This window comes from Hirundo rustica, chromosome 3, assembly GCF_015227805.2.
Source record: "Hirundo rustica isolate bHirRus1 chromosome 3, bHirRus1.pri.v3, whole genome shotgun sequence".
Classification (NCBI taxonomy): domain Eukaryota; kingdom Metazoa; phylum Chordata; class Aves; order Passeriformes; family Hirundinidae; genus Hirundo; species Hirundo rustica.
Genome location: NC_053452.1, coordinates 71,194,071 through 71,216,065, shown reverse-complemented (window position 1 = coordinate 71,216,065; position 21,995 = coordinate 71,194,071). Strand labels below are relative to the sequence as shown.

At 44.1% G+C, this 21,995-nt stretch overlaps 1 protein-coding gene across 2 annotated transcripts in view; it reads left to right on the top strand.

Annotated features, from left to right (window-relative positions):
- SOBP (sine oculis binding protein homolog) overlaps positions 1-13,109 on the top strand; it is a 99,542-nt gene extending 86,433 nt beyond the window's left edge. For both annotated transcript variants that reach the window (XM_040058314.2, XM_040058313.2), the window contains one exon: positions 11,155-13,109. In XM_040058314.2, the coding sequence (XP_039914248.1) occupies positions 11,155-13,107 (1,953 nt within the window). In that variant the 3' untranslated portion in view covers positions 13,108-13,109. The remainder of the gene's footprint in view (positions 1-11,154) is intronic.
- The last annotated feature ends 8,886 nt before the right edge of the window (positions 13,110-21,995 follow it).

Here is a 21,995-nt window from a genome sequence, read left to right as displayed (position 1 = left end):
GTAGTTGGTGCTGGCCTGCAAAAATTATTGCATGATAAAGATTACCATGTAATAATAAAAGCTGAAGATCCCTGAGCTGTATAGATAGGGGGGAAGCAAGCACACACACACACATTTATATATATATATATATATATATATTTCAAAGCACCCAGAGACTTGAATTTTGTAAGCTTCTTGCTTGTACAGGGTAAATCAGAAGAAGCAGCGCACCAGTCTGAGAGAGTTACGCCACTGTAGAATGGCAATAGGTGTGAGGGAGCAATTGGACTTAGAACCCTTCATTACAGATAAATAAAGATTTCCCAAGGCTTCAGATTGCATTCCTGCTTCCTATTCTATGGACTAATGAAATTTCAAATCTGGATTGCAGTACTATTCTCTAGGCCCAGTAATATTACATTTAACTCTGAGTGATTTAATGACTGTTCAGTGGTGATTTTGGTTTCAGGTGAAGTGGTATAGGCCTCCAGCAATGCCTTAGGCTAAAAGCATCATATATTAGCAAAAAACATTAACCTGCCCCTCAAACCTCCTCATTATTGCACTTAGAGTTCTGTCAACCAATCTATGAGCAACTGGAGTAGTAACGGGGGAGGGTTAGTTAGTTTTATATTCTCTTGAATATTATAAAGAAAATATAGTGGGAAAAAATACATATAAGATATTACTAGATGTAAATTCTAGCCAGATGGATAATTTTCCACCTCACAATGTCTGCCATATTATCAGAATAAAGTTTTGATCAGAAAACAAGAGGAGTGAACATGTTTATTCAGATACTGAATAAAAAAGTGAATTAATTAGAGAATGTAGATCTTCATCTGGCTTCTGAAGTCACCTGCAGATTTGGTCACATGAGATTCCTAAGGGTGCAGACTTCTCATTTGGAAGGATTTTGGTCAATCAGTGAGATACTGATTGAGCCTAGTAAAGTGCCCCTTTCATTTTTACTCTATAGCTTTTCTTTGCTTAACACCATCTATATTTCTCAAAAGAATTTGATTGAAGAATTTGCAGTGTCAGTTGCTCCCTTTCTTTTCCCAGTTGCTGGGGCTGGATGCAGGGAATGCTGCAATGCCTAGTGCATACAGGCTCTCTTTCTCACTGCGCTTGCTGGCAGCTGCTCTGCAGAAGAAACCTTCTGGGGCTGATGTTTAGCCCCGTTCTTGAAGAGAGCAGCCTCTCTGTAGGATTGAGGAGCTCCTGGCATGACAGAAGTGCTGGCCCGTTTGTCAGCCTGGGCACTGGTGGGACTCTGCAGCTTGGCCATCCCAAGCGTGGAGAAGCTGTTCTGCTGCCTCCTGTAGCTGAACACATGGGAACGTAGATTATAGAGAAAGTTCTCCAAGGACATGGAGGCGAATGTCCTCCTGAGGAATGAAATGCATTTCCACTCTCTGAGGAAGAGGAAGGAGGGTATTTCCTAGTGCAACATTCCCTTGCTGCCCCAAAGGGACAACAGGGCCTGGACATTCTGATGAAGTATTTCTAAGCCCCAAAAATGTTTTTCCAGATGTTAGCTTTGATTTCTTTCTTATGACTTCCTGAATATTCAAAGCCAACATTTCTTGTCCTGTTCTCAAGGTATTTGCAAAGCTTCCCCACTGTCGATACTTTCCACAGTTTTAGTGACAACAGTTTGATGAAGTTCATTTGTGTCATCTTTAGGAAGAAGTGAAGCTCCTGCTGGGGCACTAACAGCTTAAGGATCATAAAGCAAAATCTCCTGTTGTGGAAAGATACAGACTGTAGTTCACCAAGACTCCCAGCTTCAACTACTCGATGTAGTTCTTGTTTCTGACTGCTGAGTTGTTTCCCACCATCATGTCAGGAGCAGGGGAATTTGGGAACGCATATCGTGAGAAGAGTTGGCCTGGAAATTGAGTGTTGAACATCAAGGAGACCAATGCCTACATAATCCAAATCAGACTGCTTGACTGCAGATGTTTGCACCACTGCTCTGCCAAGCTGGCATCTCATGCTCCCACCCATGAGCTAAGGGCCATGAGGAGCATGGTGGAGACACTCAGCTGATTCCACAGATCCCTCAAATTATGCTCACAAGGAAGATGGCTACAGACACGGTTGAATGGTCTCTTGTCAGACTAGGTTAAGTCTGGAAGAGAAACTGTTTCTTGGCCTTTCTGTGTGATGAGGCTTGATGAGAGTTCAGGATCTGAGTGTAGGACTTGATGGCTTGAGCTGTGGTTTGCTCTGCCCCACAGACTCTTGGTTGCTCAAAGGCCAGTGCGCTTGGTGTGGGATGAGGTTTCCCAGGCATGGCAAACCCATGGCATGTCCTTTTGGAAAGGGCATTCAGGCTAAGGTGTTCTTTAGATGTTTCTGAAATAAGAGTCTTGGTGAGACAGACTGTCTGACCTACTGAGGGCATTTAACCCCCAGCTCTCCTGCTCTTACCCTCCATTTATCTTATGCATCACATGAATTTTATTTAGGACTTCTGTCACTGCTGCAGTGGTGGACTTAGCCAGTACTGCGACAGCCACGCAGACATGCCCTTTAATCCTCTTGTATAGTACCCCTGTAAAAACCTTACATTAAAGATTATAGATTTAAATGCAGTTATTGTCCCATTCTGTGTTATTTTAACCAGGAACATTTCTGGGGAGAAGAACTTCTTCCCTCTTGGCAAGCCCAACCTCACACTACATTCATTTTCCCTGAAGTTTCACCCACCTTATTTTGGGCTTCACTAGTGGTTTTAGATCCAAAGTTCCTTCCGTGGTTCCAAAGCCTCAGACTGAAGGTGAAAGCACAGAGCTCAGCTGTTTATATACAAAATCAAATATGTAGCCACTCTGATGAAACAAGACCCAACCTGGATTTCCACCAGGCGTTAGCATAACTCACATTCATTCTTTCTGACTGGAAACATTGAAAAGCCCCCCAACACAAAGGAACCCAAGGGCTTTTAGAAGCCTTATGTTTTAAATACCACAGATGACAACTGCAATGATTCAAAAAATGGAATCAATTTATCATTAGCCATTAATTACCAAATAACTCTATTTTCTCCTTATGCTTCATGTAGCTCAGACTTTTGCGTAATTAGGATGAAAAATGGAGACAGAGTGAGTCTTGCATTTAAATGACATAAAGTCAGTATTCACTCAGAAAACTGGTAAAGATTTTTGAAACGACAAGACGTTTAGGAGGGGAACATCAGGGAAAGAAAAAACAATCAGGCAGGCAAGCTTTGGTATCTTTTTAACAGAGAGAAACTTGTCACAGGACAGTTTTAAGTTGTAGGCAACTGCAGCGTTCTGTTTTGTCAACTGTTTTTACACAAAGCTCCAAACATTGTAAAAATCTGTTTTCCTTCACACCTAGCATCGCTATGAGCTATATTGTAACCACATTCACAGTGTGTTGGAGCCTGCCTCAGGGTTCCTTCGCAGCAGGTTTCAGCTGGAATGATTCTTTTTGTTTTTTATAATAATCACTCCATTCGAATGGAACAATCAGTATAAAAAAATTATCACAAGCCATCTTGGATAGAAAAATCTTGCCACAATAAACATGCTGAATGTTTTACAGTAAGACATCAAAAATGGTGATCGAGGCTGGATAACTGCTTAGAGCCACGCTTAGGATTATGCCTGTTACAGTATTGTTTGACATTAGGTACCTAAAGAGCATCGGTTCCCAGTCATGACAGCTGAGGCAGGGACTTAGTCATGGTTGTCTTCAAAGCAGACACTGTGAGCTGCCCTCCCCCTTTGGGGACAGTCTGCATACCTGCGGGGGACCCCCAGACAAAGGGCCCAGCCCTGTGGGCCAGCACGCAGCAGCTGCAGTGCTGGACAGGCAGACCCTGCACACCCTGCTCAGGCACTGGCTGTGCCCCAGGCTACCTGTCCATCTCAGCAGGAAGCCTGAGCATGGGCGTTTTGGAGGAGGATCAAGAGAGAAATGTGGGACACGCTAGTGAGCGACAGCAGCTTCTGGCAAGGCTGCGCCCACTCTATCTCTTGGCGCTGGGTGCTGGCAGCTGAATACCTTTTGTGATAACTCAATTAGCTGTGAAAAAAGCACAACAGCATTAGGATATTATGCTGATTATTGCTTACCTCTCAAAGGAGATTGTCATTTTCCATCATCTCTGGGTGGAATGTATTACACCCCTCTTCCTCACTCTGACCCTATTCTTCTGAGCATGACTGTGTCCTTCCGCAGATCTTCATCTGCCCACTTTCTCAACTGGCATGGCAGTGTGCCTACCTTGCTCTTCTTCATATTTGTCTTTTTCTGAGTCAGGAAATGCTAAAAGAGGACTTTAATGACTTGGAGCAATCTTTGTGTCAAACAAATTGGTGTGTGTGCTAAGAACTGAGCCGTGCCCTCAGAGACTGGTGGGGGCTTTGGCTCTTCAGTGGCAGGTTACCCTCAGAAGGTGAGCAGAGGAGGAGGTGAAGATTGATACAGACCCAAGCTGATGTTTGCAAGAGGTCTCAGTCTGATCCAGAGCTCCACTGGGACCACAGCTTCTCTGTGCTCACAGGTGTTGGATGCATTAATGCTTGAGGTACAGCTCTTGCCCCAAGGTTTCTCTGTTCTTAATCAGGCAACAGACTGCAGAAGCAGGGCCATTTGCAGGATTATCATTGCAGGTGGGATCTATGAGGGGATTACCTTTTAGGTAACCTGCTCTGAAGAGAAGCCTTGTTGATGGATAAATGGAGGAAAGAAGGGAGGGTGCAGATAGCCACATTGCCCAATAAGCTTGGGGAGCTGTTGAAGACAGCAGAGTAGAGGTTTCACACTCCTTTAGGGACAGTTAGGTACATAGTCCTGCAGGACACACAGATCTAGGTTTCTTTCCTTCTGATTGACTGAATTTTCCCCTAGTGTCCTGCCAGGAGTGCTCACAGCCTTGCAAGGGGGCCTGGGTCTCAAGGTGCCTTGGTGTTAGTGCTGCAGTGGCTGCTGGGTGTTCTGCAAAGGGTGTGACTGAGCTGTGTGTTAGAACAGTGGCTGTGACTCGTTTGACTGTATACTGGAAACCTCTGTATGTGTGTTTCTAGCCAATTCCTCATTTCTAGATTTTTTGCTGTGTCCAATGTTTGGCAGACTTCAAAAAACTTGAGCCCTTGCTGAAAAACATATGGCTGGTGTGTCAGGCTCTCACTGGGCTGCAAAGCAGGAAGGTGTGCAGGAGAGAGGCATTGTGTCCTCGCCTTGTGGCTTTTGGGATTGGGTGGGAGCCTATGCCTCCATGCCTCATGCATCCTGGCTGGGTGGCAGTACTGAAAACTTCAGGGAACTTCCCAGACCCTTCCAGGACTAGTCTGGGATAAAAGGAAAGGCAACCAGGGCCAGAACAGGATATAGGAAATGTGCAATGATGTTCATGATGTCAGAACATATGCCTGAACGTATATAAAGAGACAGCACTTGGATACCACAGTGAGAAAAGGAAGTAGGAACTACTCAGCAAAGTCAAATACATGGATTTTTTGCCAAGAAGTGAGTCTTTTATAATCTTCAGCATCTGTTCAGCATCTTTGATAAAAGCCTGGTCCTCACATGTGATTCAGCCCTCCCTCGTGCAGTGACGTTGTCCTGGGCAAGGAGAGGAGCTTTGTCAGTCACCCTCTGGTTCTGGAGAAGCTGGAAACAGCATGTCTTTGCCCTAGTGACCACTTTCTGTCCTCTTACTAAGCTTTATCATAGAGCTGAAAGTTGTCCAAAGCATTGTGAGGCCTCTTACAAGGCACAGGGTCTCTTTCACCGCAGCAGGGTTTTTTCTATTGCTACTTGCTCCTGTTTTCTCTAGGGCTGATGTAAATACCTCTACAAACAGGTTTTACCAAGTGTATTTCTTAATGAAGTAGTGTCTGATACTAGATTGTTCTTCAAAGGTTAGTGGTGGACTGCACCGATGTGTGAACCTTGTTGCCTGCATTTGACAGCCAGTTGATTTAAGTATTAATCACCTGGTGCCTAAGGTCCAAGTGCCCTTTCAGGCACAGCAGGATCCTGTGTTGTGCCTGCGAGGCAGCCTCGTAGCCGTGTCCGGACTGCACTTTGGATGTTTCTATCAAAATAAAGGAAAGGATGCCAACGGGAATGGCTTTATTCCCGCTCTTTGTGTTAGAGACATACGAGCGTTACGGGATCCCTCAGTCCTGGCTTCCTCGGTGTTCCCGTATCAGGCACAAGTTGTGTTTCTGCTGATGCAGTGTCTTCTGAGTTGTCTCCTGGTGTAGATTGCTGTGTGTTTCACGGGAAAGCGGATAAACGATACCGAGTCATTGAGCTTATAAGTAGCACACTGGCAACCCGCCACCAAAATATAAATACATTAAATGTACTGAAGGAACGTTCATTCTGTTGTTTAGCCTTGGATATGCCCCAGTTAGGTAAATTTAATCTTCTTGAGGGTTGTTGCGTTACAGCTGAATGAGATAGGCCATTATCTTATTACTGATCTTTCTGTCATTCAGGATTCATGTTCTGGCATTCATGGTGTGAAGTGTGCAGCGGTCCTAGAAGTGTTTTCCAAGGGACATGAAGGTGCATTAGGGGATCTGTTAGCACCTTGCAAGTTTTGACCCTCTATCTTGGAAATTTTCATGCTCATTGTCAGTGACGCCACTACTTGTCCAACCTCCTGTTGGTGGAAATGTACAAAACGGTGGGTTTGCCTGCATTCGCTAGGAAATGCCTGTAACTGAGTCTCACAGCATTTATTTTCTCCCTGGGTATTTCTTCTTTGGCAGTTCCTTCCAAAATCCCTGTCTGTGCCTCTGCTGCTGTTGAGGTTGGGAACAAGGCTCTTGATGACTCCAGGGTGAGCAGGGGCCGGTGTTAAGCAGCAGACCCAAAGCCGATGGCTTGTGTTAAAGAGGAGGCTCTTCATTGTTTTTCCACTGGTGCTGGGTCAGGCCCTGCAAATGTGGTCCTACAGCATTAATGCTTGTGACTGATCCCGCTGAAGCCCAGGGAGCTGCTCCCATGTGTAAGCACTACCAAATCCAGTGCGCAGTATTAACAAGCACTCTGCAACAGTTTACCTCTTCTCTTGGTTGTACAATGAAGGGGAGGGATGAGGCGGGAAAAGGGAAGCGAAGGGAATACATGAGCGGTGAAATTCTGAGCTGGTTGTGAAGAACAGTGATGTTCTGTACAGAAGGCAAATACTTAAAAAAATAAGACATCGGTTGTGTGTTCTACAGATAAGAAAATGTTATTTTATTGAATGGAGAGATATATATGTTTCACCTATCACATCTGAACTAATCAGTGTAGGCTTTTAGAAGAAATCTGTAATTACTCTGAGCATGTCATTAGTTAGATGTAAAATGAATGATATTGCTCCATTTTATTACCTCTAGTGATACAGCCATTTGTAGCATAAATTCATTGACCTCATCTTAAATGATCAATTCTGTAAGACAGACTTGATTCATTAATTCTTAAGTGACATTTTTTCTCCTCCGGTAATTTTCTCGTTGTTGTAGAGACTCTTTTTCAGCCTTTTAGTATGGTATTGTGAGGTGTCATATTGCCTGCATATTACCTGCATATGAGTCCCACATTTTTATACCTTTTTATTTTAACTAAGCAGCACAGACTGATTGCTTATGTAAATTTAAAAAAAAAAAAGAATGAGAAGAAAACAAAAGAAAATTATGAAATACATGAACGTAGAATATGGACATTTTTCACTGATGTTGTAGCTTCAGCACTTTGAGATATTGCATGAAATCAATGAGATATTTATTGAATATTTGGTCTATGCAGCATATTCAGATGAACAGATTTGCTGCCTTTTATTTCTCTGGCTTTAATTAATTTTATCTAGTGATAAAATATACAGAAGGGTCTGTGATCAATATGTGAGTGAGGCAGGCGTGCTTCAGAGTTTCTTGTTCCTTAGTGAGTTATTGAAAACTGGAGAAATCAGTAGAGAATTTGTAAGCAGGATTTCTAAATATTTTACCGAGGAAGAGAAAATATTTGTTTAGCCAGGAGAGACACAGGAGCCCACTGGAGACAAACAAATCGATACAGCAATAATACAGTGAAGGGTTTCAGTGAATTTTTCAAATGCTAACTAATAAAATTAAATCATTAGAAAAGATGCCACAATTTTTTGTGGGGCTGTATTTCTCTTTCAGTCCCTTTAATTAAGGTCATGTATGGGGTGCTTCCTAGGAAGATAAGGGTTTACTCTCTCATATTTCTCAGGCGCTTCTTTGGCAGCGGGCTTACAAGGTAGTTTACTTCCTTGTCGCAAAGGAAATGCAAGTCTTCCCTGCAGCTGCACCTGAAGTCCTCCTCCATTTTTTACTGCAGATACCTCTGAGGCAACTCTCCTCCTTGTCTTTCCACTGTAAATAGATGGTGGTGGGCCAGAGTGGACTTCATCCTGGCCCAGCCTGCCTCAGGAGCTATCTGGGAGCTCCTAGTGCCTCTTTCTCCAGCTCCTGGGGTACATGTGGAGACTCTCTGCATCTATGCCAGCCCTTGGGGCAAGAGCATACTCTGCAAGCAGCAGGAGGAGTGTGGTTGGGTGCATCCTGATTCCATACAAGCAAAATAGATAGCATTTTGTGGCTACAGCAGTGAGCTCTCGCTCAGAAATGACTTTAAGGTAAATTCAGCAGCTCCACTGAGTTAAATAGTGTCCTATTACCTCCTGGTGCAGGCTCACAAATTCTGCTTTTGTCTGCTTTGAAAGCAGTGGCAAGCCAGAAAACTCCAGGAGATTGATTATAGGATGGTTCCACCGTGCGTGCTGACTTGCCAGGTGGGTGGCAAAACCCACACCCGTGCCAAATATGTGGGATGGTTCAGTGCCCGCTGCTGTGTGTTTGCAATGTTTGCAGCACAAGCTCACAGGCGCAAGGTCTGTGATGGCGCTGAGCCTTCCTGTGGGGAGCAGACGGAGAGCTGATACCTGATAAAATCCAGGAGCTGTTGGAAGTGGGATTGCCCACTCTGCCGTGCTTGCTGCACTCCTGCTTTCCCATCTGCCCCACTTTTGGGGGGGGATACATGCACCACTGCAGTGGAGGCATTTATCCCAACAGTTCTGTGCGTTTGACAGCCTTTTTGTCCACATATTTTAGGGTGTGACACCATCACTGTGTGTTCAATGCAGGGCTGGACTTGTTTGCACTGGGAAATTTCCTTTCTTGCAATGGGGCGCCATGCTGGAAATACACCCTTGCTGATGCCACATGCACCGAGCAGCAGCAGCACCCTCTCTGCTTTATCTCACGGGGCACAGTGCCTGCATGCCCAAGCTAAAAATCTAGGTCCTGCATTCCCAAACTTCAGGGCTGACTTAGGAGTTGCTACTTCTCAGTTAATTATTTCGCTTGATTTAAATGTTGGGAAAAAAGAGAGGGAGTGTGTGCATGTGTGTGTGTGAATGAGGAGGGGAGCAGGAGGGAAGCAGCAACCTGATGGGATGGTCAAAAGGTCAAGGAGTTAAATGGGCCAATAGCCACAGCATATAGTGTGTGTGTGTGTGTGTGTGTGTGTGTGTGCGCCTATACATTAAAGATATATTACTGAAAACTCAAGAATGTCGCCACTGTTTATATTAAAGGAAAGCTGAGAGTTAAATGAGATGGGTAATCAGATGCCCAGCATATGTTGTTTTGAATTGTTTATATGGCCAATAGTTATTAAAATTAATTATCCTTTTAATGCAGTCTTTTCACAATCATAGTCTTCTTTGGGGTTTTTAGTGTATTTTTTTCCTATGTACAAAAGATGAAGTCGTTTCAAAACAGGCTAATATGGACTATTTGGAAAAGGCAGAACAAACAATACCAGGATATATTATGACATGGTCATAGGCTCAACATGCTGATAGAAAGCCCCAAGAATCACTGTCAGTGGAGTATTTTGAGAACTAATGTAAATGACAAAAAATCGGGAGGGGGGGAGGGGTGGTTGTGTGTGTAAAATTCTGTCAAAAAAGTGAGGCACTGAAAAATCTGACATCTGTTTATCTGTTTATAGCTATGGCAAGATTACTCATATTAATTCTTGTTTAAAATGCCATATGAAGGAAAGGCATTTGTGCAAACAAGAGTCATATTTGAATTGTAGATCATGTCTTCACCATCTGTGAGAGCTGTTGGTGTTGCAAAATTAATGTGTTAATGAAATCACAATAATTTCTCTGAAGTAATGCATTCTGAAGCCTAGAATGACTATTTTTTGAACTTTGGTTTCTAGTGGTTTACAACTGGGAAAACCTTTCACAGCTTAATTAGTTCTGCAGCCTTATTTTTTTAAAAAAATTGGCTGTGTCTTCACCACACCAATAGCAACATAAAAAAGGATTAAATGGAAAGCAGAGAAACAAAACAAAATTGAGCCTGCAATGCAAACTTTTTGCCGTAGTATTTGAGAAGTTGCTAAACAGGTCCTTGCTTGCCAAGAAGTTTTACTCTAAGTGCCTTGTACACAAAAGTGGGCAAACAGCTCAGAAAATAATTCCAGCTTGCTGAAACATCACAAATTGGGACTATTCGAACCTTACACAAATATCCCGACTCTTTCCAAGTTTCTCCTTGGAACAAAGGGCAAAGAATCAATGATGCTTTTTGCTTTGTGATGCCATTTTGAAATATCACACTCTTTCCAACTTATTATTTGATACCCTTAGTAGAATACTGAATGTTACTGTGTGCTGCGGTTTAGCAGAAAATGGTTTGCATGCATATCCAGCAATTTTCTGAGTCCTTTTCCAGTTCTCACAGTCCTTGTGTAGTATGGCATCTCAGATGGCACAAGTGTGCTTAGATTACCACCAAGGAGTAGTCACAGCCATACTCATATGGACTTTGCGTACTTACATATGTGTGTTACAACAGCTCATGCCAGCTGAGGATTCTTCCCTGTGCTGTGGGTTTAAGATGTATAATGCATCGTATAAGGTAGAACTGAGATCACAGGAGCCAGAAAAGGGAGTGGCATTCAATTCATTAATATGTTGGAGGGGAAGAAAAAAAAAAAAAAAAAGGTGCCGTTTTCACAAATGTAACATTTTTTTTTTCTGTTAGAAAAATAATGTATTTAGCAACTGAAAAATTACTTTTAAAATAACACTATGAAGAGAAGATTGCTTTTCTTACCTGATTTGATTTTATTACTGTGTTGTAGGTATGTGACTGGTGTAAGCACATAAGACACACAAAAGAGTATCTGGATTTTGGGGACGGGGAAAGAAGGCTTCAGTTCTGCAGTGCAAAATGTCTCAATCAGTACAAAATGGACATTTTCTACAAAGAGACACAGGCCAATCTTCCAGCTGGACTGTGCAGTACATTACATCCTCCAGTGGAAAATAAAGCAGAAGGCACTGGGGTGCAGCTGCTGACTCCAGATTCTTGGAATATACCGCTAGCAGATGCTCGGAGAAAAGCCCCATCCCCAGCGTCTGCAGCTGGCCAAATTCAAGGCCCTGGACCATCAGCGTCTACCACTGCCTCTCCGTCTGACACTGCCAACTGCTCTGTCACTAAAATCCCCACGCCAGTTCCCAAACCTATTCCCATCAGTGAGAATCCAAATATTCCACCAGTTTCTGTCCAGCCACCTGCTAGCATTGTGCCTCCAATTGGTGTCCCACCTCGCAGTCCTCCCATGGTGATGACAAACCGTGGGCCAGTTCCTCTGCCCATATTCATGGAACAGCAAATTATGCAGCAAATCCGTCCACCATTTATTCGTGGGCCACCTCACCATGCCTCAAATCCTAACAGCCCTCTGTCAAACCCAATGATTCCTGGAATTGGTCCCCCACCAGGTGGTCCCAGAAATATGGGTCCCACCTCCAGCCCCATGCACAGGCCAATGCTTTCCCCCCATATCCATCCCCCCACAACACCTACCATGCCGGGGAATCCTCCCGGCTTGTTGCCGCCTCCCCCTCCCGGAGCTCCTTTGCCCAGTCTTCCCTTCCCCCCTGTCAGCATGATGCCAAATGGCCCTATGCCTATGCCACAGATGATGAACTTTGGATTGCCATCCCTTGCCCCACTGGTGCCACCCCCAACTCTACTAGTGCCATATCCCGTCATTGTCCCTTTGCCCGTTCCCATCCCCATCCCCATCCCCATCCCTCACATCAACGACTCCAAACCCCCCAACGGCTTCTCCAGCAACGGTGAAAGCTTCATTCCGAGTACCTCCAGCGAGACGCCTGGGGCAAAGCCAGCCAATAGCTCTTCATCCCCTCGAGAGTCAAAGCAAGGATCGTCCAAGTCCTCTGACTCATCACCGAGCTGCTCAGGCCAGTCCCTTAATCAAGCTAAAGTGCTTCAGGAGCACAGTAAAAATGAAGTTGTTGATTTGACTGTCAGACCTAGTAGTCCAGTGAACAGTAAATTTGGTTTCCCCAGTGTGCTACAGGGTCCACAGGATGGTGTGATAGACCTAACAGTAGGCCACCGGTCTAGGCTGCACAATGTCATCCACAGGGCCCTGCACGCCCAAGTGAAAGTTGAGCGTGAACCTAACAGTGTTGTAAATTTGGCTTTTGGTAGCTCAGACAAAAGGAACTGCAGTGACTGCAGGGACAACTGCAGCCCAGTTGACTCAAAAACGTTACCGTGCAGTGACGGAGCTCACTGCTGTCCCGTCTCCTTGGCCTCTGGCGCGCCGGGACTGGAAGCTGGTGCAGCGGTGTGCAACGTCATTGTGAATGGCACAAAGAGCACAGAGGGTTCCAAGAACCCGGAGCCGCCCCAGGAGCCGAAAAAGCCCCAGCCCCCGGAGGAGCTGGCAGTGAGCGAGCTGGAGTCCGTGAAGGAGAACAACTGTGCGTCAAACTGCCACCTTGAGGGAGATGCTGGCAAGAAGACTGGGGAAGAGCCCCTGGCTGGGGGAGACAAACAGGACCCTAACCTTAACAATCCAGCAGACGAGGACCATGCATATGCTTTGAGGATGCTGCCCAAGACAGGTTGCGTGATCCAGCCTGTGCCAAAACCAGCAGAAAAGACTGCTATTGCGCCGTGCATTATCTCAACGCCAATACTCAGCACAGGGCCAGAGGATCTGGAGCCACCATTGAAAAGGAGGTGTCTCCGAATTCGAAATCAGAATAAGTAAAGGTTTGTGTAATCACTACTGCCTTCTGTGTAAATAGAATTCAGTATTTTCAGGTACGAGGTCAAACTCATGTGGATGTGGCCTTTATGAAACAAAAAGATAAAAATTCCAATTTATGAGCACTTTCAGAAAACTATTGGTATTTGTGTTTTAGTCTTGTTTTTTGTGTTGCATTGCATCTGTACTTGTCGGTACTCCATTCATCAGCAGCCTCATTACACTTTTGCTCACAGAACATATCGTAATGGTTCTGGCTGTGAAGTTATTGTGCTGTGTATGTCAAAGTCAGTGGTTTTCTGCCTAGAATGTGGTATAGGTCTGGGCCATTAATCTGCTTACTTATTCCAGCTGAGTTACACAGCAACTCAAGCCTTCATGATGACTGAAATTGCCCTGCAGCATAGCATAGAGCCGGATGACCCAGCAGCTTCCTGCTAGCTCAGATCCAATGGACTTAGCAAATGGTCGCCTCCAACCATCTTACTTTGGTCTGCCTCCAGACTGCACCCTGGCTTTCCACTGAGCTGTTCTCTTGAGATTGAACTCCTCTCCAGGGGCTTTCCTTTCCCATCTGTTGTTGCTTAGGGACTGCCTGCTGCTTGGGACCTGCCCACTATAGCTTATTGCAGCAAAACCTCTGCCATGGGGCTTTACTGCCCTACCTGAGGTGTCTACCTTTGGTGCAAGTCTCAGACTTAGAAAAGCAGTGGAGATTTGCCCCAGCCCTGCACTTGGTATGTTTGTGGCCCCTGGTAGGTTTGCAAAGCAAGGCAGGAGATACAGGTAACTCCACCAACCTCCATGCCTTGTTCAAGGGCAATGGTCCAGGTGCAGCAACCTCTCATCCTTCGTTTCCAGTTTCCAGCCTACTGAATCCCTCTGATAGCATAGCATCTTTGTAAAACTCTTAGTCTACTACGTGCCTGATGCTTCAAACCTGTGAGTGAGAAACTGTCTAACGAATCTTCCCTGTCTGACCATCCAAGAATGGCTCTGGCAGTCACTCTGGTCCGACCTGAGCTGGGACAGAAGCCCCTCCACAGCTACACATCCTACACTCACACAATCAGGCCAGGTTTCCTCACTGGCTCAACCCCAGGTTTTCCATAGCAGAGTTCTCAGATATCCCAATCCTTAAAATAATTTCAACATGGTGCAATAAACAAATAACAAAACAACAGCTCGAGCTTATGCCTTTGAGCAGGGATCCAGAACAAAGGAACCCCTGGGCTTTTTTACCTTTTATACCCTCACAGTCTAAGCACAGGAAATTCTGGCGGTTGTTGGGAGTGAGTGTCTGGTCACTCTGTGTCCTTTTTTATGGAAAGGATCAGTGCCTATTCCCATCCTCTTGCCTGGTGTTCAGGCTTGGGCTTCTGGCACCCAGAGCTCAACCTGCAGCTGACACTGCAGCTGCATACTGAGCTACCTGCACTGAATATATTCCTTAACAAAGCTAGTGTAAGGGAATTTATTTAGATTCACAAGCACAGAGAAGTTCTTTCAGGAAAAGGGGAAATGGTGGGTGTTGCAAGAAATCTGTTGAGCAGTAGAATACTGATGGTTCGCCGGATGTGGCTTGGTGACATGCCAGATTTCATTACAATCCATGGAATATGCTGTAGCCTCCAGTAAATCCCTGTCCCTGGTAGCACAAATATAGTGACTGCAGTGGTGTTTGGCACCTACAGCCACAGACAGCAGCAGGCTGTGTAATCTGGGCCATTGCAGTATCTCCCTGCTCTATCAGTGTGGGCTAATTGCACCATCAAAGATACATGGTATAGTCAGGACTCCCTCCTCGATTGTTAACACTGCATTCCCTGTGCTGGTTGCAGGGCTGGGAACATTACTTCCCTTGATCACCAGCAGTATTTATTTACTTTCTTTGGTGGAACACAACTATTATTCTTTGCTCTCAGCGTGTGCTGACACATTTAAAAGATACACTGATAAGGAGGGAGGACAACCATCAGATTCTTGGACTAGTAATCAGCATATACAATAAATCAGAAGTCAAATGAAAATTTAAAATATTTACACACTCATAGGTCCTATTAGTGGGGATCCCCCCGTGGAATGTTTGTCCCTCAGCAGTGATAGCTTTGTTGCAAACCCCAGTGTTACCTTTGGAGCTTGAAAGATTCTCCTCATGAATGTTTGCATGCTTCTACCTAGGGGTAGTGATTTGATCTAGTGAGAAGGCTGCTATTTGACTGTATCCTTTTTATTACATTTTAGGAGAGCCATTGTTAACCCTCCCTTTCCCACCTCGTTGAAGCTCCTCGTAGCTGCTTATTTCAAGAGAGCGCTAGAAGACTTGCACATTTATGTGCTTACTCTGTAGTCAAAGACAGGCTGGCTCTTAGCATCTATTTCTGCTTGCCTGGACCATCCGGGCTGCAGCAATGCTGCCTCTTCAAGGTCCCAGTCCCAAGAGGAGTTTAGTATCATTGAAAGCCAGAGCTTAAACCTTCAGAGAGTGTTCTGGCTTCACCGAGTTGTGTATTTTTGCCTGTTGATGTGATTATTCATGACATGACTTCATGGTTAGTATTTGAGAGAGAAAGTGGGCAAACTGGACAAGCTGCACTGGAAAGGCAAGGATTCTTTATCATTCAGTTACTGTCCTCAGCCCTTTTTATTCTCTAAATGTCAATAACTACTACTGTGATTATCCTCAGGAATAACCATTTTCCCTTTCATCCTGAGTTTTACATATTACTTTGCCTCGGTGTAAGGGTCGTCTACAGGAAAGTTTTCAGGTTGCCAGACAAGATTAATCTGACCCAATATAGACATCTGTAACAAGGATGCAGCTGAGCTAATTGTCTAAACTCTCTTTAAAATCAACCTAGAGAAGCAGGCACTTCAAAGAGACAGCTGAGCTCATCCCAGAGTCAACAACTAAGACAGCTCAGATGAATTGTGCCCTAGGAGCACCTATTTCTGCCTGCAAGGAGGGAAACTTAGGGTGACTGACACAGACATAGATGTCCACTTGTCTGGAAGTTAAGAAGCCCAGCCTAGGTGTCTGCCGTACCTCTGGGGCTTGTGCAGTAGCACAGCATGGCATGGTGATGGTTATTAGCCTGTGTTCATCCCCTTCTTCCACCAGAAAAAGAAAAGGAGCCTCTGTGCAGAAGATATGGGACACCAGGGTCCTTATGTGCTCCAAGGGAAAGAGGATACTCCAAATACTCTGCAGAAGTAAACAGCATGGTAACCATCTCATTCCAGTGGGTACCTCAGTGAAATGCGGGTGGGTTTTGAGCGTCTCAAGGCACGCACAAGTGATTTGTGTGGTTTTGAGGATTGATTTGAGGTGAGGACTCTGTGGTTTCATGCAGACCCCTTCTTTCACTATTTCAGCATTGCTGGTCACAGCCAGTCTGGGGGAGCAAAAGGGCTCTGCCTTAGATTTCTGCCCTCCCTGCCTGTGAGGACTGAGCAGGGCTCAGAGCCTGTCTGTGTCCATGCAGAGGGGGCAACGGAAGGAGGAGAACATCAGTGTAGCCTCTTGCACTGCAGCCCTGACCTCTGCCATGCCCGTGGGTTAGTTCATCCTGCCCAGGTCTTGGGAAGCAGGGAAATAAAACCTTTCATCTTCTGCAATACAGCTGGGGGGAGGCTACCTTAAGAGAGGCTCCAACCTCATAGAAATTCTAATAAATTACAAAGAGGATAGAAGCTGCACTAACAAATGTGTTGATTTGGGCCCTTGGAGGTTTGTATTGATAGCACTGGCCACACTGACCTGGGAGAAAAAACGTCCAGCCGGTTGTCTTTTTCTCTCTTGCTTCTCACCTACACAAACTGGAAAATCTGAACATATTGTCCTAATGTACAACTTTTCCTGGATTTCATTTCCCATCAAAATGTGTGTCAAGAAGGAAATTAGCCAAATATTTTTACGCTAGAGTTCTGGACAGACAGATTGAATTCATGTAACAGCAACACGGACTCTAAAAAGGAATCAGTGCAAGCGTGACCTTTTCAGGCAAGTTGCCAGTCTCTGTATTATTTAATGTACCAATTACTTGATTATTGAAAGTGCTAATCAGCAACATAATCCTCGATGTTAAAGTTTAGTTTCTCCATCAGGAAGTGGACTGTCAAGCTGTTCTAGCTTGATGCAATTTGAAAAACTATCAAAAGATGTCTCAGTGCCAAAGTCCTGCTATGATAAAGGAATGAAGCTAGGAAGAATATTCTGTTGAGTGTTATATTTTCAAGTTTGAGCAATGTGAGTTTCTAAAATTAGCAGTGTTAGTGTTGCCTGCCTACATGCTTTATGCCCTGGCGGGATCAGTTTTAACCCACTAGCTTTGATGTCAATGTTTCCTAAAGCAAAGAAATGAAAACACTGAGGTCTGCTTGGATTTAACATGATAGTTACGTTAAACTAAACGAGAAAATGACGTGGCACATGCTAAACTCACAACTAGCTTCTGTGTGTGCATATATGTGGATGTGTTGGGTAATCCCATGCTGGGGACAGAGGGGTCAGGAAAGGAAGGAGTTTTTTTTTCCGCTTGTGACAGCAGAATTTCTTCCAGAAGTAATGGAAATAGTAGGTGTATGTCTACCAACAGAGCCAACCTGTATGTCCTAGGGTCAGCCTCTGCAGAGTGAAAGGCCCAAACCTTCAGCTGTCTAGTCCATGCATTGTACTCTTAAAAATATACAGCATGCAGAACACTCAGAAGTAATATATATCCCACTTTGAACTCCTCTGCCCGTAATGGTCAGCACAAGATTTTCTGCTCTGGTCTGGATTCCTGAGGCAAGGGGCATAGCTATTGACCTCCTTTTTTTTTAGACTAAGAGGTTTTATCTCTCCTCTGTCACTGTGGTGTCCATCTACCAACAACTTTCTTACCTCTGCCCAGCTTGCTATGATCAGGACAAAATTTGACCTTAAAGATATACTTGAAAACGGTTTTTCTATATTTGAACACATTTCTATGCTAGTCATCTTTGTTGACACGGTAGTATGGGCCAGAGCCTTAGCTAATTTTAACTGGATATAGTTCCACTGATGCCAAACTAATTTAAATCAGCAGAGTAATTGGACTCATACACTTAACACCTACTCTTCTGCTTCAGAAGTTTTCCTTCACCTGACTTCTTATGAGCCTACAGAAATTTTCCATTTATCCAAAGGGGGAGAAGAGACACCACAAAGCCTTAAACACATTTGCTTGAAACTGAAGCTTTGCCCTTGAGAGCTGCCTGACTCTAGCATTGTGATCTTATGTTTCAAAATTGCCTGTATAACTTCTCAGGTATATAAAATCAGAAAAAGGATTTCCCAGGAAAAAAAAAAGGAAAGGAAAGGAAAGGAAAGGAAAGGGAAAGGAAAGGAAAGGAAAGGAAAGGAAAGGAAAGGAAAGGAAAGGAAAGGAAAGGAAAGGAAAGGAAAGGAAAGGAAAGGAAAGGGAAAGGAAAGGAAAGAAAAGAAAAGAAAAGAAAAGAAAAGAAAAGAAAAGAAAAGAAAAGAAAAGAAAAGAAAAGAAAAGAAAAGAAAAGGAAAAGAAAAGAAAAGAAAAGAGGGTTCTCAAAATAGTGAAGTATAAAATGACATACTTCCAGGGTAGCTTTCAGCTCCCACATCTTGCTGCCGGGGTGTGGGAGTGCTAACTTCCGTCTCAGTGGCAGTAAATAGCAGGCTCGTGGTACGCTGCCATAGATCACTGCACACTCTTTGAATCGAAGGAGCAAGTGCTGATTTCTGATGGGCTCCTCCTGCTTTTCTGTAAAACCTCCTAGGGCACATGTTTCAAATGCGAAATCTGATCCTTGAACTCTGTTTAGAAAACAACTCCACCTGGACTGATTTGTAAAGGTAATAAGCATCTAGGGCTGTTGGCAAACAAAACACACGGCCAGAACTTGACAGCAAAAAAAGGCACAGTTCAATTGACAGACCCACAGAAATCTGAAGAGCCTATGACACCTACAGACTGCAGTCTACCTGACAGCTCCCAGGAGCTCAGACCACCGATTTCAGAGATAATTTTGGTGCTTACTTGCCATTATTAAATTGTCTTATGAAATTAAAATAATTTGAACTGAAATAAGCACCATGCCATTCCCCAAGTTGGTACAACCCACATTCATATTGAAACAATGAGTTGCTCATAATTCTTTGCCAGGTTTTAAAGACTGATCAGGTACTTTCATACATGTAAAGTCTAAAATGCTCCTCTTATTTGAGTTGGTTCAAAGCAGGTTTGGCTGCACTGAGAAGTGTTAAGTGTGAAGCAGCCCTGTGGGGAGACTCGAACTCTTCATCAGCCTGTCCTTGTGCTGTTGAGCTGCTGAAGTCAGTGGTGCAGGGAAATTTTATGGGGGTGAGGAGGAAAGCACAACTCATAATTAAATACAGAGTCCCGAACAACAAAGACCATAGTAAAACAGACTCTTGTAAAAACACTTGTAAAAACATCATCTAGACATCGATTGCCTTGACATGCAGGGGCCAAGATGCTGGATGGTATGTGTCTGATTGCCACTGAAATCTGATGAGGAGCTAAGCACCTCACAGCCTTTGTGAAACTTGACCCTGAAACACGATGGCCAACTTCAGTGCAGGGCAGTGAGCTCCAAACAACTGTGAGGAGCTTATAAACTATTTAACAGTACTACGAGCAATACCTGAAAGTGGGAGAGAAAGGAGGAAAACACTTCTGAGGACTGTGGTTGTGAAAAAGTTGCACCTACTCAAGCAGTGAGCCATATATTTTAGGATAAAATTAAATTATTGTTTAAAAAACACAGTGGAAGATTGAAGCAAAGTAGAAACGAAGCTCTTCGAGCAAGAAGATGGGAGGAAATCAGGCAGTAGCAAGCAAGACTTTCTGAAGCAATTTTTGTTTCCAGATTACCTACTGAGTCTCTCCTGTCTATTTTTAGGTCCCATAAAGGTAAGCATGTTTCTGGGTCCTTCCACCAGTCAAAGCCTCACAGCTGAGACCTACTAATCATGACCTTATTTACATTATTTTGATAATGAGCTGCAGTGCACTCACAGGACTGAAAGTTTTCTTTGGGAACGTGTGTGATCATCTCATGAGAGCTGTAAATCGAATTAACCTCTAACATGCTGCAGAACCCTCAACTATTTAATGTTTGCTTCTACCATGGAAATTACAGCTGATTAAATATCTGGGCTTGATCCTGCTCAGTACTGTGTGCACTCAGTGCTTGGTGCCTCTAATGCAAGTTGAAGGCCCTCAGCACGTTACAGATTCTGCCTCTGACTCCTTTGCATGGCTTTACTTCCCCAGACACAACTTTGGTATTTGAAAAGAATGGTATTCCTGTACAACATGTGTCTCAATTTGTAATGATATCCGCCCTGCAGCTGGCTTGCTTTTCCAAGTGTTTCTGAAACATTGCTGCCTTAAATTCGAGCCAACCTTCAATAACAAATTATCTAAAGGCAAAGAGGCTGAACTGTGTTTGGTGAGAGGACACCCATACTCCCTGCTGTGCTCCATCTTCCAGTCCCAGTTTTGGACTTTCATGCTGTGTAATTTAATCATCTTCTGTGAAAGCAGATATTTAAAAAAAAAAAATAAATTAAGAAATAGGGGGTTTGGGGATTGGGTAGTGTTGAGTGAAATAACTATGGAGTTCCGACCTCTCTGGAAAGATCTGCATCCCATCATCAGGTGATTGATATTGAAACCTATGGTTAAAGCAATTTTCAGCTATTTATTTGGAGCCCACGTGGTTAAATGTAAAACTTCGTGTCGCCTGCTTATGCTCCAAATATTTATAAGGTTTCATGAACCACTTGTGCTGCCTCTTCTAAGTTCCTTATCCAAAAAGAGGAGGAAAAAAAAGCCCTTTCCCACAGGAATTCTCCAGTTGAGAGAATCTTGAACATGACTAGAAAAGATACATGACGAAGTCACTGAAAATTTGAATTCTGACCCTAAATTTCAAAGATCAGTTAAAATGCCAGTTCAGTTCTATTTGAAGCAGATTGCCAGTTATTGCTGAAATGCTTATCTTGGTGGTAAAAACATTGTTCCTCTCTTCTTGGGGTGAGAAACAGAGAAAATCTAATGCCCAATGCAGGTTTTTCAGTGCCCAGTTCAGTGCTGAGGATAAGGGAGATGCCCTAAGGTGCCTGGCATTGCACTAAGATCTATGCCAGGTCTTACCCACTTGCTCCTTATGTGTTGTGGATGAGTTTTTCCTCTTCTTTCTCCCACAAGATAATCCACATGACATTTTTGCCACCTGAGCTGCATCTGCTCTTGCTTAGGCCTGAAGAGAACCGGAACAAGGGTTGTGAAAACCAGGGAGAAACTCTATGGGGACAGTGCCAGGCATGCAGTCCTGGATGGTTATGGGCAGTGGAGTTGTTCATGGGAAAACGGGAAAATGTTGACTGCTTCCTGATAAAGGATGCTGAAACTTTTCACTAAGAAGGTTCATTCCTGCTTCAGAAAGTTTTGTTATTGTAATTGTTACAATTTTGTGGCCCGCAATAACACTTCAGGTTAAAAAGCCAGGCCCAGGTGTAGCCCAGGTGAGGAGGAGGGCTCTCCCAGGGAGGTACAGGATGTGGCTCAGCAGGACACCCATCCTCACCATCCTCCTTACCACTATCAACAGTTAAACTGCCTTTCCCTGGCCACTTAACTGGGTTTACTGGAGAGATCAAGTTGAATGAGAAAATCGAGAAGCACCTTGGTATAGCGGTTTAGGCCCACAGGAGACTGCTGAAACACAAGTTGAAGCTACTAATCTGATTCAGACAAAATTGGAGGTTTAAAGAAGGGTTATCACATCATAGTGGTTCCCTGTTTTCAGGAAAGGAGAGTAGAAACTGTCTAAATTTTGGTTTACTTTCATTTTTTCAGTTTGGG